Source organism: Salvelinus alpinus, chromosome 11, assembly GCF_045679555.1.
Source record: "Salvelinus alpinus chromosome 11, SLU_Salpinus.1, whole genome shotgun sequence".
Lineage (NCBI taxonomy): Eukaryota > Metazoa > Chordata > Actinopteri > Salmoniformes > Salmonidae > Salvelinus > Salvelinus alpinus.
This window is the reverse complement of record NC_092096.1, coordinates 56,284,421-56,307,186: the sequence shown is the minus strand read 5'-3', so window position 1 is coordinate 56,307,186 and position 22,766 is coordinate 56,284,421. Positions and strand designations below refer to the sequence as shown.

Genomic DNA, 22,766 nt, shown 5'->3' with positions numbered 1-22,766 from the left:
AGTGGTGCTAAGCTCTCCATCCTGAACAAAAGCAGACAACGCAACACGCCTAACGTCCAGAATAAATTTAAATAATCTAATAAAACTATATTGAAAAAACATACTTTACGATGATATTGTAACATGTATCAAATAAAATCAAAGCCGGAGATAGTATTCGCCTATAACGACGGCTTTCCTGAAGGCGATTCCAGGTCCAACTTCGCGCTTTCGAAAAAACAAGAAATGGCGGACAAGTCACTCCAAGAGGATTTATTCCACTTCAGACCAAGATAATCCATTCAATTCTTCTCTCACTTCCTCTTGACATCTAGGGGAAGGTGTATGACGTGTATGTATACTCATATGTATCATGCCCATTTATAGGCAAGCCTTTGAACAGAGACCTCGATTTCAGAAATCTCACTTTCTGTCAGGAAGTGGGCTGCAGAAGGAGTTCTGTTTCACTCAGAGAAAAAATTCAAACGGTTTTAGAAACTAGAGAGTGTTTTCTATCCAATAGTAATAATAATATGCATATTGTACGAGCAAGAATTGAGTACGAGGCCGTTTGAAATGGGCACATTTTTCCAAGTTACTCAATACTGACCCTGCAGCCATAAGAAGTTAACAGGAAGCCAGTGTAGAGAAGCTAGCACTGGAGTATTATGATAAAATATTTTGGTTCTAGTCAATATTCTAGCAGGCGTGTTTAGCACTAACTGAAGTTTATTTAATGCTTTATCCGGGTAGCCAGAAAGTAGATCATTGCAGTAGTCTAACCTAGAAGTGACAAAAGCATGGATACATTTTTCTGCATCATTTTTGGACAGAAAGTTTCTGATTTTTGCAATGTTACGTAGATGGAAAAAAGCTGTCCTTGAAACAGTCTTGATATTTTCGTCAAAAGATCAGGGTCCAGAGTAACGCCGAGGTCCTTCACAATTTTATTTGCGACGACTGTACAACCATCAAGATTAATTGTCAGATTCAACAGAAGATCTCTTTTTCTTGGGACCTAGAACAAGCATCTCTGTTTTGCCCGAGTTTAAAAGTAGAACATTTGCAGCCATCCACTTCCTTATGTCTGAAACACAGGCTTCCAGCGAGGGCAATTTTGGGGCTTCACCATGTTTCATTGAAATGTACAGCTGTGTGTCATCCGCATAGCAGCGAAAGTTAACATTATGTTTCCAAATGACATCACCAAGAGGTAAAATATATAGTGAAAACAATAGTGGTCCTAAAACAGGAGGACAAACCATCCACAGAGACAGACTGATATCTGATGATGCTGTCTGTGATTTATTTAGAATTCAAGGCACACTTAACCAGCATGGCTACCACATAATTCTGCAGCAATACGCCATCCCATCTGGTTTGGGCTTAGTGGCACTATAATTTGTTTTTCAACAGGACAATAACTCAACACACCTTCATGCTGTGTAAGGGCTAGTTGACCAAGAAGGAGAGTGATGGAGTGCTGCATCATTTGACCTGGCCTCCCCAATCACCCGACCTCAACCAAATTGAGATGGTTTGGGATGAGTCGGACCGCAGAGTGAAGGAAAAGCAGCCAACAACTGCTCAGCATATGTGGGAACACCTTCAAGGCTGTTGGGAGAAAAAAATCAGGTGAAGCTGGTTGAGAGAATGTCAAGAGTGTGCAAAGCTGTCATCAAGGCAAAGGGTGGCTATTTGAAGAATCTCAAATATAAAATAGATTTTGATGTTTAACATTTTTTGGATTACTCTATGATTCCATATGTGTTATTTAATAGTTTTGATGTCTTCACTCTTATTCTACAATGTAGAAAATAGTAAAAATAAAGAAAAACCCTTGAATGAGTAGATGTTCTAAAACTTTTGACAGGTAGTGTAAGTATGCAATCTAACCATGCTGAGCATTATCATTGAGAAAACAGATTCAGATTTGAAATATTTGCTTTCATCCAAACTTTTTTCCCCAAAGATTATTACTTTAAAATGGACACTATGTGTGACCAACTGGTCTACTGCAATACATTTGATAAATTCTGAGTATTTACAATTCTATATTCTGGGAACCTCTATGATAATGATATACGACAGTCTACAACTAAAATATCTCTGCATTCTCTCTCTCAAACCAAATGCAAGAGTGGAAAACCCGTGGCTTGTTATCAATCTGTGGTGTATGCAGCTATATGGTTGTCACACTATGTACCGCCCATAATTACAAGTTACTTTCATCTCTCATATTTGAAGATTCAGTCCTTCCTTAATGGTCTGGCAGTGTAGATGTACACACAGAATGGCAGGTATATATGTACCAGCTCTGGTCGTCTACGGCTTCTGTAAGATACTTTATCTTAATTTCAGATTTTAATAGATTTCGTCTGTCAAATAGTTGTGACTGTGTCTAGTGTGCAAAAGATTGTGTGTGTGAACAATAGCTTTTTATTCAATCACACCAGATATACATTCCATAAGAATTACACAAAAGTTATGTTTCTAAATCTGTTTTCTCAATTTCAGGTTTGACCCCTGTCATCTTGTTCTCTCCGCCACCATCAATGGTGGTCCATCCTGGGGATAATGTCACCCTGGAGTGCACTTATGTCCTTAAAGATCCAGGACACGTTGCTTGGTTCAAACAAGTCAGCGTCTCAGAGCCTCTGTGCATCGCGTCGATGTACAGCTCTCAGCCGTATGTCAAGCATCACAATGGTTTTCAGCCCAGCCATATGGAAATGTTCATCAGCAATAGAATAACCTTCCTCAAAATCACAGAGGTGGATGTAGCTGATTCTGGTCTGTACTGCTGTGGAATGTACGATAAATACTTCATCTTCACCAACATGACTTTCCTGATGGTTCCAGGTAATCTTTTCAATCATTTCTCAGCTGTGACTACTACAAGTTAACTTTCAATCAACTTTATGAAGTAGGAATAATCAACTGTCCTATTCATCCACAAGGTTACACGGAGTCTGACAAAGAGCCAGAGAAATGTTGTGAAGGTATGTTTAGTCTGTTATTGTATGGTGAAAATAATTTCAAACATCAATTTTAACCCATATCTTCAATATGAGCTAATAATTGTTAGATTAAATGGGTATAGTTTTTATACTTCTGATTCTAAATTAATTTTTTTGATAAGAGTATGATAGATCAATGAACCTCTTCCCACTGTTTGTGATGGGTGGTAGTGTAATGGAACAATCGGTATTGTAGGAGAGGATGATGAACCCATCATGTACCCCTTTCCCCTGGTTGAGATCCTGGGTGTTGTGACTGCTGTCCTCCTGATAGTCATCCTCATCTTGGTCCTCAAGATCATACAAGATGCAAAAAGACAAAACACAGGTAGGAGCCCATTTCATGATAATATGTGGCCTGTGAACTACACCTTTAATTTAGATGTTTTTCCCATGACGTACTGTACACTGAAGAGTCAGTGTGTACACTAGAATAGAATGATCCGTTAATCTGTTCTCTCGTCTCTCTTTTATGTTATATTCAGAACCTGATTCTCAAAGACAACTACAAAATGATCAGGTAAATACTGTATGATTAAATACCGAAATATAAGCAATTCCGAAATGGTGAAAATTACAACCGTAGCCTATTTCATGATGTTTGCAAATCCACAGATCCAAGATCCAGATGCATTGAATTATGCCGCTCTGAATTTCACCTCCAAGAAGAGGAAGATGGAGAGGAGAAGAGAGAAAGAGCTGGACACCCATGTAGTGTATGCTGCTACAAGATGACAACGTGGAGGAGGATGGAAGAGGAGGAAAATTGGTTGGCCATATCTTTGAATATATTGATTTGCCATATCTTTCAAAACAAGTTTAAATCTTGCTATATTGTATCTCTGTAGATAAATTACATGTATTGAAATGTAAATCAGTAAATATCTCTGTAGTGTTTGTTAGTTGTACCTCAGGGCCACTCTAGCTCTCTAGGCCACACAGCTCAGTGGTACAGGGTGTGCTTAGAGAGTTAGAAGTAAAAACACAACTGTTTAATGGCCGCAGAGGATCAGTTGCCTCTTTTGGCCTCTCTTAACTTAGATCTCTGTTGTGTGTGTTAGTGATTTGGTATTTTTTTGTTTAAAGGGTGTGCCCAGCAGTAGACAATTGCATAATACTGATCACATAGAAAGAGATAAAGAGATAAATCAAAATGGCCTTTCTCATGATGTTATTCACCCCTTCCTGTCTTGGCATTGCACTGATCACATACCCCTATTGTGAGAAGCACCTTATAAGGAGAATATGATTTGGGTCTGAGGTAGAGGAGGGGCCAGTGAGGGTACGCATCACTTCCTGTGGTATGAGTGAAAGGAAGGAGCAGCTCAGTGTAATGTGAGACCTATTGAGGTTAACATCACCGGGTCTCTCATAGACAAACACTGGGGGATTAAATGTCCCTTATGCTCTCTCTCTCTCTCTCTCTCTCTCTCTCTCTCTCTCTCTCTCTCTCTCTCTCTCTCTCTCTCTCTCTCTCTCTCTCTTGTCAGATTTCCGATCCTAAAGCATTCAACAAGAGGACAAAGTGTGAATAAAGATTGAGTGTCTCAATAGTTTTGTCAACTCTTCCTTTATGAACAAGGTACTGGTAACGAGTCAGGTTTGTAGGCCTCCTTGCTCGCACACGCCTTTTCAGTTCTGCCCAAACATGTTCTATAGGATTGATGTCAGGGCCATTTTGCCACAACTTTGGAAGCATGCTTGGGGTCATTGTCCATTTGGAAGACCCATTTGCGATCAAGTTTTAACTTCCTGACTGACGTCTTGATATGTTGCTTCAATATATCCACATAATTTTCCTTCCTTATTATGCCATCTATTTTGTGAAGTGCACCAGTCCCTCCTGCAGCAAAGTACCCCCACAACATGATGATGCCTCTCCCGTGCGTCAGGGTTGGGATGGTGTTCTTCAGCTTGCTAGCCTCCCCCTTTTTCCTCCAAACATAACAATGGTCATTATGGCCAAACAGTTATATTTTTGTTTAATCAGACCAGAGGACATTTCTCCAAAAAGTACGATCTTTGTCCCCATGTGCAGCTGCAAACTGTAGTCTGGCTTTTTTATGGCAGTTTTGGAGCAGTGGCTTCTTCCTTGCTGAGCGGCCTTTCAGGTTATGTCAATATAGAAATTGTTTTACTGTGGATATAGATTATTTTGTACCTGTTTCCTCCAGCATCTTCACAAGGTCCTTTGTTGTTGTTCTGGGATTGATTTGCACTTTTCGCAACAAAGTATGTTAATCTCTAGGAGACAGAATGCGTCTGTTTCCTGAGCGGTATCACGGGTGCGTGGTCCCATGGTGCTTATACTTGCATACTATTGTTTGTACAGATGAGCGTGGTACCTACAGGCGTTTGGAAATTGCTCCCAAGGATGAACCAGACTTGTGGAGGTCTACAATGTTTTTTCTGAGGTCTTGGCTGATTTCTTTTGATTTTCCCATGATGTCAAGCAAAGAGGCACTGAGTTTGAAGGTAGGCCTTGAAATACATCCACACGTACACCTCCAATTGAATCAAATTATGTCAATTAGCCTAACAGAAGCTTTTAAAGCCATGACAACATTTTCTGGAATTTTCCAAGCTGTTTAAAGGCACAATCATCTCAGTGTGTGTAAATTTCTGACCCACTGCAATTGTGATACAGTGAATTATAAGTGAAATAGTTGGAAAAATTACTTGTGTCGTGCTCAAAGTTGATGTCCTAACCGACTTGCCAAAACAATAGTTTGTTAACAAGAATTTTGTGGAGTGGTTTAAAAACAAGTTTTAATGACTCCAACTTAACTTCTCTGCGCTACGGATCCCTTTTACGGGATCATTTTCCTAAACAACCGCTGAATTGCAGGGTGCAAAATATTACCAAAAATATTTATTATCATGCAATCACAAGTGAAATATACCAAAACACAGCTTAGCTTGTTGTTAATCCACCTATCGTGTCAGATTTTGAAAATATGCTTTACAGAAAGTCAGAAAAGCAATAAAATGAATCGCTTACCTTTGATAATCTTCGGATGTTTGCACTCACGAGACTCCCAGTTACACAATAAATGTTATTTTTGTTCGATAAATATTACTTTTATAACAAAAAAACGCCATTTGGGTTGCGCGTTGTGTTCAGAAAACTACAGCCTCGTTCCGGTCCTGAAAGGCAGAAGAAAATTCCCAAACATTTCATATCAAAAATATTACAAAAAATATTTATAATCATGCAATCACAAGTGAAATACACCAAAACACAGCTTAGCTTGTTGTTAATCCACCTATCGTGTCAGATTTTGAAAATATGCTTTGCAACGAAAGCAATCTAAGCTTTTGTGAGTGTATCAATCAATGCTAGAACAGTTAGCCTTATATATTAGCTTGGTTAGCTTGGTCACGAAAGTCAGAAAAGCAATAAAATTAATCGCTTACTTTTGATAATCTTTGGATGTTTGCACTCACGAGACTCCCAGTTACACAACAAATGTTCTTTTTGTTCGATAAATATTACTTTTATAACAAAAAAATGCCATTTGGGTTGCGCGTTATGTTCAGAAAACCAAAGCCTCGTTCCGTTCGACGAAAATTCCATTATTTTTGTAATATCAAGTTCACATTGAAAACCTAATGTTGGCAAAATTGTTTTGATTGTATATCAAGGAAGTAATTGAAGACACTGAATTGGAGAAGGACGTGAGAATGACAAATATACTCTAATTGTTTGAAATCAGTGCACAAAGCACGCAAGCTGGAAAATTAAATAGTTTATACAATGGAGCATTCAAAGACTGACATTAATTGATCAAAATGTAATTAGAGAATTCAGCTAAGGGCTTTTGAATTAACCTGTTTAGGCCAGGGGTGCCGCTAGCGGCACTCCTCCCACATTCCATTGAAAAGGCAGAGCGGCAAATTCAAAAAAAAAAATTGAAATATTTAACTTTCACACATTAACAAGTCCAATACAGCATTTGAAAGATAAACATCTTGTCAATCCATCCAACATGTCCGATTTTTTAAATGTTTTACAGAGAAAACACCACATATATTTATGTTAGGTCACCACCAAATAAAAAAAGACAGACAGACATTTTTCACAGCACAAGTAGGCTGCAGGTAGCATGCACAAGCCAACCTAACTAACCTAGAACCAACCTAAATAACCTAGAAAAAACTACCTCAGATGACAGTCCTATAACATGTTACACAATAAATCTATGTTTTGTTCAAAAAAATTGCATATTTTAGCTATAAATCAGTTTTACATTACTGCTACCATCATAGCTACAGTCAGAAATCGCACGGGAGTAGCCAGAGTAAATACAGACACCAACTACCTAATTACACATCATAAAACATTTCAGACAAATATATGGTGGATAGCTAATGAAAGACAAATATCTTGTGAATACAGACAATATTTCCGATTGTTGAAGTGTTTTACAGCGAAAACACCACATATATTTATGTTAGTTCACCACCAAATACAAAAGACAGACAGACAGTTTTTCACAGCAACGGTAGCATGCAAGTAGCTAACCTAACTAACCTAGAACCAACCTAGAACCAACCTAAATAACCTAGAAAAAACTCCCTCAGATGACAGTCCTATAACATGTTACACAATAAATCTATGTTTTGTTCGAAAAATGTGCATATTTTAGCTATAAATCAGTTTTACATTACTGCTACCATCATAGCCACCATCACAGCTACAGTCAGAAATCGCACGGCAGTAGCCAGAGAAAATACAGACACCAACGTCAACTACTAATTACACATCATAAAACATTTCAGAACAATATATGGTGGATAGCTAATGAAAGAATAAGATCTTGTGAACAGAGCCAATATTTCCGATTTTTGAAGTGTTTTACAGCGAAAACACAATATATCGTTATATTAGCTTACTACAATAGCTAGCACACAGCAGCATTGCTTCTAGTCAAACGGTAGCATAGCACAGTTCGACAGATATATATGAAAAAGCATCCCAAATTGGGTCCTTATCTTTGTGGATCTTCCATCAGAATGTTCTCCAAGGGGTCCTTTGTTCAGAACCGACTTTATTTGGATCCATAACGAACGATTTCCCTCAGAATTAGCAAGCACCATTAGCTAGCATTGCTAGCCTCTCGTTCTTGAACCAATTCTTGCGTCGCATCACGTCTAAAGTCCAGAATAAATTTCAATAATATAATTAAACTATATTGAAAAAACATACTTTAAGATGATATTGTGACATGTATCAAAGAAAATGGAAGCCAGAGATCATATTCACCTTTAAAAAGGTTCTTCAATGAGCCGAGTACAGGTCCGACTTCGCGCCCAGGAAATAAATAAAAGTGCGCACGTCTCAGTCCAAGACGTTGTGTTCAGTCCCTGGTCGAGATAATCAACTGATTTTTTTCTCTCACTTCCGCATGACACCCAGGCGAAGGCGTATGACGTGTTTCTACAGTCATAAGTGACATGCCCTTTTATAGACAAGCTCCTGAAGAGAGAGTTCGCTTTTGGAAATCTCACTTCCGGTTAGGAAATGGTCTGTAAAAGGAGTTCTGTTTCACTTAGAGAAATAATTCAAACGTTTTTAGAAACTAGAGACTGTTTTCTATCCAATAGTAATAATAATATGCATATTGTACGAGCAAGAATTGAGTACGAGGCCGTTTAAAAATCATACGATTTTCCCCAAAAGTGAAAATAGCACCCCCTGGTCCCCAACAGGTTTTAAGGGGAAAATACTTTTGACACCACAGAGGGACAAACAATTGAACACAAATAATTACAATTATATATAATTAACTGAAAATGGAGAGTGACTCATCGCCTGCTCCATCAGAATGCCCAGCCTGTAAGGAGCAGAGGACGGGGCTGACTGAGTGTCAGTCGAGCATAGATGTCGGGCACGGACAGAGACCCAGCCGGGCCCAGTTTTATGAGATCATGAACAGAGGCCCAGCTGGGCACAGGTGTGGAGATCATGAACAGAGACCCAGCTGGGCACAGGTGTGGAGATCATGAACAGAGGCCCAGCAGGGCACAGGTTTGGAGATCATGAACAGAGGCCCAGCAGGACACAGGTGTTAAGGCCACGGACAGAGAACCAGCTGGTGGTGGAGGAGTCCGTACAGGAATGGAGGACTGATGTGGTTAGAGGTGTGGAATGGATGCTGGATGGTGGGACTCCTACAAAGTATCTGGTGTAAGTATGCTCCCTCTAATTCTCTCTCTGTCCCTCTCTCCCTCCCGTCCCGAAGGACCTGAGTTCTAGGATCAGGCATCAGGACTGCCTGGCCTGTTTTCGACTCTCTCTCTACCTCACCTGCTGTCTCGACCTCTGAATTCTCGACTATGAAAAGCCAACTGACATTTAATCCTTAGGTACTGACCTGTTGCACCCTCTACAACCACTGTGATTATTATTTGACCCTGCTGGTCATCTATGAACGTTTGAACATCTTGATAGTATATATGGCCTTAAATGCCATGTATTCTTATAATCTCCACCCGGCACAGCCAGAAGAGGACTGGTCACCCCTCAGAGCCTGTTTCCTCTCTAGGTTTCTTCCTAGGTTCCTAGCCACCGTGCTTCTACATCTGCATTGCTTGCTGTTTGGGGTTTTAGGCTGGGTTTCTGTATAGCACTTTGTGACATCTGCTGATGGAAAAGGGCTTTATAATTACATTTGATTGATTGATTGATGTGTGCTTCTTACTGTACGTTCACCTTTTCATGTTTATTCAATACTTTTCATTCAAATCCATATGGTTTGGTTTCAATACTTCAAAACCAAATTGGAGGTCCAGGTAGTCACAAAAATAGATGGGGTTTGGTTAAATTGTGATTTTAATGAATGGAGCGAATTTGGAGCGGCAGTTTTTTTCCCTGTGAGCATGGAGCGGTTTTTAGCGGAGCGGTTGGAAAGAACATGGAGCACTGGAGAGGTGCTTGAGCAAGGCTCCATGAGCAATGAGTGGGATTTCCAACTGCTCAACTCCACTCACATGCTCTGGTCAAACTGTATCTTTAGATCACATAAGAAAACGTGCAAGCGTACAAGTAGTTACTATACTTATATAACCATATTTATTTTTCACACAAAATGGCGGTGACCTTTTTCTCTTTGTGTACTGCCTGGGAGTAGCATTGGCTCTCTCTCTCATCCTGATCATTGTTCGTGCTTGCATCATGTACAATATGAACCAGAGAAAGTGTCTGCAGTGCAGAGGTAAGTGACTCCCTTTTAGAAGTTGCTCTTCTTTAAAAACTTGTTAGTGCTAGGGTCCTTTTTTCAGAATTTCCGCCTGACTGACGTACCCAAAGTAAACTGCATGTTACTCAGGCCCAGAAGCCAGGAAATGCATATAATTGGTAGCGGTTGGTTTTTAGAAATCTTAAAATAATGTATGAGACTATAGCACAATTGATATGGCAGGAGAAAATCCAAAGAAAAACCAACCGGAATATTTATTTATTTGAGATCCCAGGCTCTTATAATGGAAAGCTATGGGTCCTATGCAATTCCAGATCCCAGATTGCAATTCCTATGGCTTACAATAGATGTCAACAGTCTTTGTTCAAGGTTTCAGGCTTGTTTCTTCCAAAACGAGGAAGAATTTTGAGTTTTGGAAATCAGTTTGTGGGCGCGAAACGAAGAGGATGCACACTTGCTAATTTTACTTTTCTATTGAACATACTTCTTTCCGTATGAAATATTATAGTTTATTTACATTTTAGGGTACCGGAGGATTAAATAGAAACCTAGTTTGACTTGTTTGAACAAAGTTTAGCGGTAACCTTTTGGATTCCTTTGTCTGCATATTGAACGAGTGGATTACTGAAATCGATGGCGCCAACTAAACTGACTTTTTGGGATATAAAGAAGGATTTTATCTAACAAAACGACCATTCATGTTGTAGCTGGGACCCTTTGGATTTCAAACAGAGGAAGATTTTCAAAAAGTAAGTGATTATTTAATCGCTATTTGGGATTTTATGAAGCCTGTGCTGGTTGAAAAAATATGTTGATGTGTGGCGCCATCCTCAAACAATCGCATGGTATGCTTTCGCTGTAAAGCCTTTTGTAAATCCGACAACGCAGTTAGATTAATAAGAATTTAAGCTTTTAATCGATATAAGATACTTCTATGTTCATAAATGCGGGACGCCTAGCCTTATATCACCATCTACAGATGTTTCTGTAGAAATGTATTTCCAGGACCCGTCTCTCTGACACAGGTCCAGCAGTGTCTTGTACGGATGCAGGGGTAAGTAGAAGTCCTTATATTTTATATGTGTGATAATTGTTACATTTTATAGTAACATATAGTCATATTTCCCCCATTTTCTCATTGTTCTTCACAAGCCCAAGATGCAGACCATCTCCATTACGTAGCTCTGAATCTGAGAAACAAGAAGAACAGGTGTAGAAGACAGAGAAGCAACATGGAGGAAGAGACACGGTACTCTGGAATATGACACTAAAAGTGGATAGATTAACCAGCCTTATTAAATAGCTATTTATTAGCTCTAGCTGTCAAGTTGTGCGCTACTGGTGTAGAAGTCAGGTGCAGGAGAGCAGAGTGTTGTGATCAGGCGCACACTTTATTTGGCAGAAGCAAACAACAGATGGACGCAACTGCGTCAAACAAACCTCCAGCCAAAAGCAAAAGTGAAAAGCGCAACAAAGTCACAAAGATGATTTTTTTTTAAACAATTAAACATACTACGGGTTGAACATGGTACCCGGAGAAAAAACAGCCTGGCGCGTCACACAAAACACGTAACAAAAACAATTCCACACAAAGACATGGGGGGGAACAGAGGGAATATATATGTAGTGTGATTAGGGAATGTAAACCAGGTGTGCGGGGAAACAAGACGAAACACATGGAACAATGAAAAGTGGAGCGGCGATAACTAGAAGGCCGGTGACGTCATCCGCCGAACGCCGCCCGAACAAGGAGAGGAGCCGACTTCGGCGGAAGTCGTGACACTAGCTTTATCAACTGTATTAGCTTAATTACTGTAACTGTTGCTACTAATGAACATTGCTTCTCTACCAAACTCATTTGAAATGGACTTGCTTGTCATAAGATGAATAAAGCACGTAACAACAATCCTGACAAATGTATTTATTTAGGCCATACTCAGGCATCTTTAAGTGTTGAACAGTTTTTTCTCTTCTCATGCCACTGACACCCCCTCACATATACAGCAACCTATTTACATGTACTCAGAGGTCTGTGCTGAACACAAGATTACGATTTCTCCATGATTAGTTAGGGCCTGCTGGCCTTGTACACACAGGACCTTCTACACTCTCTCTCTCTCTCTCTCTCTCTCTCTGTGGTTTTCAGCCGAATGTCTCAGAACTCTTAGCACTCTCATATTGTATGCTATACTACTTGCTCTTCAAGTTGGACATTTTAACAACAGTAAACCAACTATTATTTTGAGGCAGATTACCTATGTATTGTCGACTGAACCATGCGAAAAAACACAATAAGCTATTTATCAGGTCATTTGACGTAGAGATCGGTATTGTCAATCAAACACCGACCTTGATTATAAGTGTGATGATGTTAGGCCACTAGAACCATTGACCTACTGAAGAACAATATCATGGGAGGGCACTCTATCCATATATACAATTGAGTGTAAATCCTGAATGAGGAATCACTAAAACAAGACTATTGTACTGTTATTGTTATGTCTTTTTCCATAGATGTTTTTTAGTGAGGTGAAGTGACTGTGTGGTGATAGATGCAAGAATGACAACAAGAATGACGCCTCCAGTTTGACCAATCATCTGTAACTCCATTATTGAAGTGTTGTTTACATAGGTGGACTTTTTCCACTCAAGACAGGTTGTGAGGAGGATGACAATTTCAAAGATGATCACACTGTGTCTGATATTTCCACTTCTTCCTGCATCTACCCGGTCAAAATCATTTTATATTGTTTTATACTTTTTATACTGACCTGCACACTGCTCTCTACATTGTCCCTTATGGATCTGTATAGTTCACACCCCTTAGCGTGAAACAGACACTTAGTGCAACAAGGGCCTCTCAACCCAAATGTTTAGGTCAATGTTTACTTAATTATGTGAAGTCTAGTACCACACCATGATACGGTAAATGATTTAGGTCTCTTGCAACAGAACTACTCATAGCAAAAGTTGCACAACAGCCACCACTAGAGAAGGAGGGCAGGCTATTGTTATGCCTCATTCTCTAGTAGGGTAGGAATATGTTTGTTTTCTCTTTAAGATATAGACCTGTTCATTGCATGCCACATACACCCCCTCACATACACATTTAACCTATTTAGAGGTACTCTGAGGTAAGGCTGTGGCGGTCATGACATTTTGTCAGCCGGAGATTGTCAAGCAAATAACTGCCGGTCTCATTGTACTTGCCGTTAATTAACATAAACACATTTAGCATCTCCTGGTTCCAAGCATAGCCTACAAGCCACTGATGCAGACCATTCGAACATCTACAGTACATTTTTGAAATCTAATAAATCCATTTAATATAGCCTACACCATCTTAATAAATCCATAATTTATTTTAGACAGGTCTAAAGTAACATGATATGAAGAAAATGTAGTCTTTTTCAGAGGAACAGCAAAGCATACTCTGAGTTGTCCTTATGTTAGGCCCCCACAGCCATATGCCATATAGCTGTGGGCTACACTAGTTCCTTTAGCAGACAAGATTTGCTTAGAACTCTGATGGCTTTATTTTATATTATTTTATAGTATGAAGAATACAATTGAACATAGCTGAATAAAAGAAAGGATATTTTCTCCAAACAATTTGACGGAGTGTGCACATGCGGTTATTCTGTGTTGAGCGCTTAACAAAGAAACAGGTCCTCCTGTATGCTTAATTTAGAGTTATTCATGCAACATTAGTTGTGATATAAACATTTGGCTATATGTTTAGATTTTTTATACATTCTAAGGCTGCATGATGCAACTCTAATGATGATTTGAAAAAAGTCACATGAAAGGCACGAGCTCTGCTTCGTTTTTTTTACACAGGCTGCACACACTTCATCAGTCTCTCATTCACAATTTGACAAGCACTTGACAATGGCTCGAATTTCCCAGCAGCATCCCCTTTGTGTGGTCGTAATGCCCCCTAAAACAATCCATGTCTTTTGCAGCCAGTGGCTGTTGTGCCCTTGGGATAAATACAATAATTATAATTCCTCACATGGCTCTTTCAGATATCTCAATTCTTATTAGCTAATATACAGTATTTTGATTTGTTTAACACTTTTTTGGTAACTACATGATTCCATATGTGTTATTTCATAGTTTTGATGTCTTCACTATTATTCTACAATGTAGAAAATAGTAAAAATAAAGAAAACCCTTAAATGAGTAGCTGTGTCCAAACTTTTGACTGGTACTGTATGTATTTCTATTGCTCTATGTCTCTCTCTCTCTCTCTCTGTGTGGTTCTCTGCAGACTGTCTCAGGTGTGTCACAATCTACTGGCTCTTCAAGTTGACCATCTATGCAACAGTAGACCACTATTTTCATAAGGCAGTTTGTTATTTATTCATAGTAAACTGAAATCTGTGAAAAAACATAATGAACTATCTATTGGGTAATTTAACCTAAACATCTGAAGTACTTTGCCACACACACATGACAGTTTTAAGTGTGATGTAAAGTATTATCAAAATCAGGGCCAAGAAGAAGGAGCCTCCTCATATTTATATCATGGGAGGGCTTATATCCTTCTATACATTGGAAAATAAATTGTATATGAGATATTGCTGGTTAAGCAAAGACTATTATAATGTTTTCTGTAGATGTTTCTTTGTGTTATAAGCCCTACAGGATGACAGTCATAACATGTGGCCAACAAGGTCACAACTACTGTATGACTCCCATAGACCACAATGGCAAGAAAAACAGATTAAGTAAAGTGATCCATTGATGCTTGTGGTTATGTCTTATACATTCAAGTGGACAAGCCCTCAGGTGGACGGCTGTAGTACATAGTATTGTAGACAGTATGAGCTGTATTTAGGTCTAATAAAGGATAAAAACACAGTAGTCAAATTCAGTTTAAAAATACAACAAAACATTTGCAATATGATAAAGTTGTGCAGCACATGTTCAAGCTGTACAAAAACATGAATGGACAGTGTTTGTTGCATTCGTGACCTACTGGCCAGCCAATCAAATCTGAACATCCAGATCAGACGATACCAGAGATCAACCAATGAAAGCTAATGCAAGTTTACTTTCTGTTCTGTAGAGAGACTGCATTTCACACAGGTCAATCTCGTCACTTGAAGGAACAAGCAAGATGACCAAACTCTTCATCTTTCTTTTCATCCGGAAAGCTTGTAAGTAACATCTAGCTCAATTTACTAATCTTATAACTGTTAAACATACATTACAGGTTCTTACTATATTTGGTGCATGTGTTGTCAACATGGTCCATTTATTATTTAAATTCAGGTACATCTCAAACACAATTCATTGTTCAGCCTGCTTCTTTTCAGAAAGCAGAGCTTGTAGGCAACGTGGCTACTGAGTGCCACATGACCAGGGAAAACATTAACTACAGTATATGGTATGGTACAAAATTGCTAAATACCTGAATGATGTGCTATTCTACAATGAATTTGATGATGAGCGATTCAAGGGGACGGCCCCGAGGGTGAGGAGCGGGACGGTCAGTACGGGGAAGGTGGATATCACAGATGATGTTAGGATACAGAATGCCCTCCACCGGAACCTAACACCGCTCCTCAGGACCGTACCCCTCCCAGTCCACCAGGTTATGGAGCCGACCCACACAACATCGGGAATCCAGGAAGGATCTGACAGCATAGGCGGGACCTCCCTCAGCGTCCAAGGGATTGCGGAGGGGTGTCGTGGGGGACAGCCTCAGCCAGGGGACCAGGGAGACATGAAAGGAGGGTGAGATACGGTAGCCAGTGGGGAGCTGTAATCTATACATAACCTCATTGAAACTCTGGAGAACCTTGAATGGCCCCACAAACCGGGGACTCAGCTTCTTACAGGGCAGGAGGAGTGGGAGGTTCCTGGTGGAGAGCCAGAGACGATCACCAGGATGGAACACGGGCGCCTCCCCGCGGTGGAGCTGCGCCTGCTCCTTCTGGCGACGGACGGCACGCTGGAGCCTCACATGAGCATCACTCCATTCGTCCACTGCAGGGGCTTCGGTCTGGCTCGGAGTCCATGGAGCCAGGGCTGGCTAATAACCCAGAACACACTGGAAGGGGGTAAGCCTGGTGGAGGAGTGACGTAATGCATTCTGGGTGTATTCTTCCCATGGAAGGAATCAGGCCCACTTCCCCTGCCTGTCCTCCCCGGCTCCTGGTTCATCCTCTCCACCTGCCTGTTGGACTGAGGCCGGTACCCGGAAGTGAGGCTGACCGGCACCAGAATCCACTAGCGCTGTAGAAACAGTACATGATGGACAGCCAGCTAGTGTGATCGACACTAAAAAGGGTTTGGCAGAAAATTTGGAAGATGGGATACTCACACCTGCGTTAGGAGGTGAAAGATCACGTGACTGTCCCTCTGCTCTCGTGGATCCAGAGTTGGGACGTACCGGACACTGCTGGAGCTGGTGCCCTCCTTGACCACAATAGAGACAGAGCCCCAGCTGTCCCTATTGTGGTCAAGGAGGGCACCAGCTACAGCAGTGTCTGGTACGTCTCCATTGTTCAGCCGCGAGGAGGCCTGTGACCCCTACCTCCATAGGTTCAGGCTCTGATACCGAGTGGTCACTGAGGAAGGGAGAGAAGCGATGAGGGTACCGACGCGCCCAAAGTAGGTTATCCAGACGGATGGCCACCGCAATGAGTGTGTCCAAGGAGAGGTGGTCATCACGACATGCCAGTACTGTCTGGACTTCTTCGCGCTGTCCTCTTCTGAATAGCATATGGAGCACCGGCTCATTCCATCCGCTGTTTGCTGCTACAGTCCGGAGGGTGAGCTCGTACTCGGCAGTGGTCTGGTCATCCTGCTGTAGTTGGAATAGGCACTCACCTCCCTCTCTGCCCTCCAGCGGATGATGGAAGATACCTCTGAACAGAGCCATGAACCCCTCATACGAATCCAGCTCCTCCTCTCCTCTCTCCCAGACGGCCATAGCCCACTCCAACGCCTGTCCAGTCAGCAGAGAAATAACCGTGGCAACCGTGGACCTCTCAGTGGTGGGGGCTCCCATCTGGCGTGCAAAATAGAGGGAGCACTGGGGTAGGAAGCCACCGCATTTAGATGGGGTTCCATCATATTTATCCGGGAGGGACAAACGGGCATCGCTGACCTGAGCGGACTGCTGAATGGACTGGTGTGCAGGCTCGCTGGGTCGTCTAGTGGCAGAGTATCCTCTGAGACGTTGAAGACTGCAAAGGACCTCTTCCACAGCCTTCCCCAGTCGCGCCAGCTGGTCGTGGTGTTGACGAAGTAGTAGGTATCCCTGTTCATTGACCGTCTGGGAGATGTCCTGATTTCCTGCTGCTTCCATTTGGCAATATTCTGTAACGTAGATGTTGTGAGTTGGGAAGTAAGTGCAGGTGGTGAGTTTAGTAATAAAAAACAAAACATGGACCAATTCAAGAAACAAGGGTAGCGTATGGACATGAAACAACATCAATAATGCCTGGGGAATAAACCTAATGTCACGCCCTGACCATAGATTGCTTTGTATGTTTCTATGTTTTGTTTGGTCAGGGTGTGATGTGGGTGGGCATTCTATGTTGTATGTCTAGATTGTCTGTTTCTATGTGTTTGGCCTAGTATGGTTCTCAATCAGAGGCAGGTGTCAGTCGTCAGTCGTTGTCTCTGATTGGGAGCCATATTAAGGTAGCCTGTTTTTCATTGTGTTTTGTGGGTGATTATTTTCTGTTCAGTGTTTTTTTGTATTCACCGTTCAGGGGCCTGTTGCACAAAACTAGGATAAGGGATTAAGCCAGGATATCTTGGTGATCCTGGCTCAATTGATCCGTAATCCGGTTGCACTAAAGATGGATAGGGGGCAGGAGGATATGTTATGTTATAAATTACCATGGAGATTTATTCTGTGGAGCTAGCCTGCTCCAGACCAGGCTAAATTCCAGGATCTATTTAATCTCATCCCTAATGTCAGTCAGCAGTCACCACAAATGGAAACCAATAGTTATTTCACTGCTCACTATACATTGTTATCACATATAACTAGACCCACTGTTATTATTTAAACGTTTGTGATCATTAATTTCAATGATTTTGGATAAAAAATGATTTTTAGATGATGTTGCTATCATTAGATAATTTACAGTTTCCCATAGACTATAAGGCTATATATAAAATGATAGAATATTAGGGCCACAGAGGGGAAAAAAAACACAAGTCATAATATTGTAACCAGTTGTTTTAAAGGAGGACAGTTGTTAAAATGACAGATGTGGGGCATTTCGTGAAATTGTACTTCAGTATGGTTTCATAAACAAAGACATGCTGATGTGCCAGAATATTAAGTATCACATTGTCATAAGTATCAAAACTGTAAAAACAATATGTAGCTTTTCTGCAGAAAGAACCAGCCTCATAAATGTATGACTTTATCCTTTTTCTTCAGTGTGGCCCTAGTACTCTGTCATATAAACAAATACACATTCCATATGAATATAAAAACACAATGTGTAACATTATGTTCCTTTATTGAATAAGGACAAAACAAAGCAGGTAAACCATCAGCTCCTTTCGAAACTGAAGTCACAGTGACTCTACAAGATGGAAAGCACAGAATCCAAGCATATTATACAAAATGATACATACACATTCAAAGGTCTGTATATAACACACCCTGCATGTCTGCACACTAAAATAAATGCAGGACAAATCCATACACATCAACTGAACAGACAAATGAATGGATGCAGTAGCCTCCCTGCAGCCTTGTATTACACACAGTATACCGCACAAACATCATAAGAGGCCAAATTCGTCAAAAAACGAACCCAAAAAAACCCAAATTCCTCTGCCACCGCAGGACATATTTAACCAAAATTGAAAGCACACATACTAACTAAAATAATTCAACACATATTGGTCCCTCAGCAGCCGACCACTGTCGTCATCAGGGAAGATTGCCGGATTGTCCCAGTCCATGGCTGGTGGCACTCTGGGGGCCCTCTCCTTCCTCAGGCAGGCCACATTGTGGAGGACAGCACAAGCCACAGTAATATCACATGCCCTAACAGGGCTGACCCTTAATTTGTGAAGGCAGTGAAAGCGTGCCTTCAGGAGGCCAAAGGTCATTTCAACTCTGGCCCTGGTCCTGGCATGGGCATGGTTGTAGGCCTGCTGTGCTTCCTGGGGGTCTGTGAAAGGTGTCAGGAGAAAAGGCTGGCAGCCATACCCCCTGTCTCCCAGCAACACACCAGAGAATTCACCTGTCAACACAAAATCTCATCATTACTACCTCATAAACACAGTGATATTCTTGACACAGCCATGATGGTTATAAATAGGGGTTGTGTGGCTTACCTTGTGATAGGCACTGATAGATTTCAGAGGCCCGAAAGATTCTGGAGTCATGGACTGAGCCAGGCCATTTTGCCACAACATTGCTGATCACACAGTCAGCATTGCAGACCATCTGAAATCATAAGATGAGGAATATTACACCAATCAATGCACATCACTGGCAATGCAGAGTGTTCGTCAATGGACAATATCAAAAAGTTATGTTCACCTGAACATTAATGCTGTGAAAGGATTTCCTATTCACAAAATCAGCCTCATGGGCACCTGAGGGGGCTTTTATCCTTATGTGTGTGCAGTCCACTGCACCAATGACATTGGGGAAACCTGTCACACAAAGTAATGAGTATCCTACTATGTGTTAACAGTTGTCCTGTAATTTGTAGATCCTCTTACCTGCAATCCTATAGAACTCCTCTTTGATGTCACAGAGTCTTCTGTGGCCAGGGAAGGAGATGAAGACATCTGCTAATGCTTTGATAGCCAGACACACACTCCTTATTGTGCGGCAAATTGTGGCCTTGTTCAGCTGTTCTGCATCCCCCACTGAGTACAGGAAGGCTCCACTAGCAAAAAAGCGCAAGGCCACACAAACCATTTGCTCCACACTCAGTGCATGGCTCCGTGCAGTGCGGTGCTTAATCCTGGGACCCAGTAGTCTGCATAGATACCTGATGCCATCTGCAGAAAACCTGTATCTTTCATATAGATGGTCATCAGGGAAGGCCAGTGGGTCCAACCGGTCCCTGAAGACCCTTTCTCGCCTGAAGGCTCTCCTCAGCACAAGTGCTTCTTCATCCACCACATCTCGCACGAATGGGCATGCCATTGTCAGAGCAGAAAGGAACACACAATTTTGGGCCTTCATATAGGCTAGTGGCCACACCTGGTGCTGGGGGGGTGGGCAAAAGAGGGCGATGCCTTATAACGATGACTTGGTTGTACTGATTGCTGGGAAAATAAAAAAAACCTTAGAAAGATGCCACCGTCCTGTGTGCTCACAATAAGAGCTCATATGTCATGGCTCACTTGACTTTACGAGAATATACCTAATTTTTATTTTGAGCTGTGTCATCTTCTTGGAGCTGGGGGAGGAAAGAAAAATAATGATTAATACATTTGTGTTACAGTTAGCATACAGTGTACATTGAAGGCATATCTCACCTCCCTCTCAAGTTTTTTTATTTCAAGGTCCAGTTTCCTAATTGTCCTCTTTTTTATTTCGGACTCCAGTGCAAGATTTTCCATCTTTTTCTTCTTGTACTGAATGTCTATGTCTGCCAGTTCTATTTGGCGCTGGAGGTGGTTGCCATACAACTTTCTGATAGCTTGTGAGCTCTGTGAACACAATACAATTAGCGCAGCTGGAATTTGGCAGGATGTGGTGTCCTTTTATTAATACGCACTATGTTGCCAGGCTGGTTTTCCCACTGTATAGCATCTGGGTCCTGTAAAAGAAATTAGATTTTTTGATTTTGATGAGGACTCCTCACCATTGTAGAGTAAATAGTACTTTCACAGTCTTAACATGATACCTCATGCCTTCTGGAATCCAGAGAGATGGTCTCCTCCTCATCATCGTCTCCATCATGTGCTGTTGCTGCTGCACTGGGGCCTTCACCCTATCACATTTAATCGGATTCATATTGAAGCTAGTAGACAAGACATGCCAGGCCTACAGTATGCCTTTGATGGAGTACTCACTGGATCAGCATCGTCTGGTGCTTGTGCTGGTGGCTCTAACAGGAACACAGTGCTGCCAGACACTGCAAGGCAATAGGTAAACCAAAGTCAGACAGTCCAAATTGATTCAATATGAATGTGGTTGTATCCCATGTAGAGATGGAAGGACATACCTTGAATGAAGCGGGTGGCATCTTGGGAGGAACCTATGCTCGTCTCTTTCCCCCCAGGGATCCCCTCTAAGACGGGCCTGCCTTTATTTAGCTCCAAGGCCATGTCCTCTGCTGGGGTAAGGTCAGCCTTTGGTGACCCACCACCCGTGCCTTGTCTGTGGGTATTCTTTTTCACTGCTAAAACAGTACAGACAATGTGTGAGCAGGCACCTTCTGGGTACAATATATGCTTGTGCTTTGTTAAATATTAGTCAGGGACCATACCATTCTGCAGAATGTTCTTGTATTTGATTTTGACCTGCTGCCATGTCCGTTTTGGCCCGTTCATGTTTAATCTACACACACACACACACACACATTTAATGGAGTCACACTGCAAAAAATTACTTGGTATTTTTGTCTTGTTTTCAGTAAAAATATCAAAAAATTTATCATAGCTTTATACAGTGTGATGGAGTTACTTTACACAATTTCACTCATATCTGCAGTGCATTTCAATTAAAAATTTAACCGTTTCATAATTACAGTACAACTGCATTTTTGGAGATGTGAATTAAATATTTGAATTGTAATTGTGATGTTTCAGCGGAGCGGTGAGTGTGTAATTGTGCACTACTTACGCATTCAGGCGGTCTGCAATACTTTGCCACGCTTTTTCTCTTTGCTTTATCACTGTGGCGGTGTTGCCTTTCTTCTTAATTATATCTTTTACCTCCTCGTATGCCTCCATGAGGATTTGTGCTTCCGACGGGGAAAAGTACGCGGCTCTAGTTGCCATGGTAAATCAGTTAATCTGTGATCTGTGGCGGGGTCTATTTGAGTGAGCCGTGAGCGCGCACCTATCCAGGATTGGTTTCACCTGGCTTAATGAATCCGTGTCTGCTCATCCTGGCTTGGTCTTTGTGCAACCAATTAAGCCTGGACGCACATGTTTTGGCTTCATTGAGCTCAGCTGAGTCATTTATCCCGGATGTCTTAATTCTACTTTTGTGCAACAGGCCCCAGGACTGTTTCGTTCTCATTATTTTGTTTTGTGTTCATGATAATAAATTATCAATATGGACACTTACCACGCTGCGCATTGGTCCTCCTCTTCTCATTCCAACGACGAGCGTTACACCTAAGTTAGTGCCAGATATAAGGGAGGTAATGAGTGAGAAAATGGAGTCCAGGTGTGCCTCATCATGAGGAGTAGGAGCGTGTAATGATTGATGCCAGGTGTGAGTAATAATGGTTGCCAGGACCGGTGGTTAGTAAACCGGTGACGTCAAACGCAGGAGAGGGGGAGCAGGGGTCGACCTGACAGTAGCCTAGAGGCATGTCTTTTTGAAGTGATTGTTTGACAATCAGATGAAAACATCATGACTGGTTGTGTTTATGCCACA

The 22,766-nt window shown here is 41.4% G+C and overlaps 1 protein-coding gene across 6 annotated transcripts; it reads right to left on the bottom strand.

Annotated features, from left to right (window-relative positions):
• Positions 1–18,682: 18,682 nt before the first annotated feature.
• Positions 18,683–22,380, bottom strand: LOC139534486 (putative nuclease HARBI1). Of its 6 annotated transcripts, XM_071333662.1 has the most exons (11): positions 21,646–22,380; positions 21,382–21,558; positions 21,230–21,291; positions 21,061–21,147; positions 20,932–20,973; positions 20,690–20,863; positions 20,575–20,610; positions 19,922–20,476; positions 19,737–19,852; positions 19,529–19,640; positions 18,683–19,434 (listed from the first exon to the last, which is right to left on the bottom strand). In XM_071333662.1, exons 8-11 carry the CDS (start codon positions 20,391–20,393, stop codon positions 19,064–19,066), a joined length of 1,071 nt encoding a protein of 356 aa, XP_071189763.1. In that variant the 5' UTR covers positions 20,394–20,476; positions 20,575–20,610; positions 20,690–20,863; positions 20,932–20,973; positions 21,061–21,147; positions 21,230–21,291; positions 21,382–21,558; positions 21,646–22,380; the 3' UTR covers positions 18,683–19,063. The 6 variants fall into 6 exon arrangements, with proteins under 6 accessions (XP_071189763.1, XP_071189765.1, XP_071189761.1 ...); XM_071333664.1 differs by lacking the exon at positions 19,737–19,852; XM_071333660.1 differs by having other exon boundaries at positions 20,690–20,973; positions 21,382–22,380.
• Between the last annotated feature and the right edge of the window lie 386 nt (positions 22,381–22,766).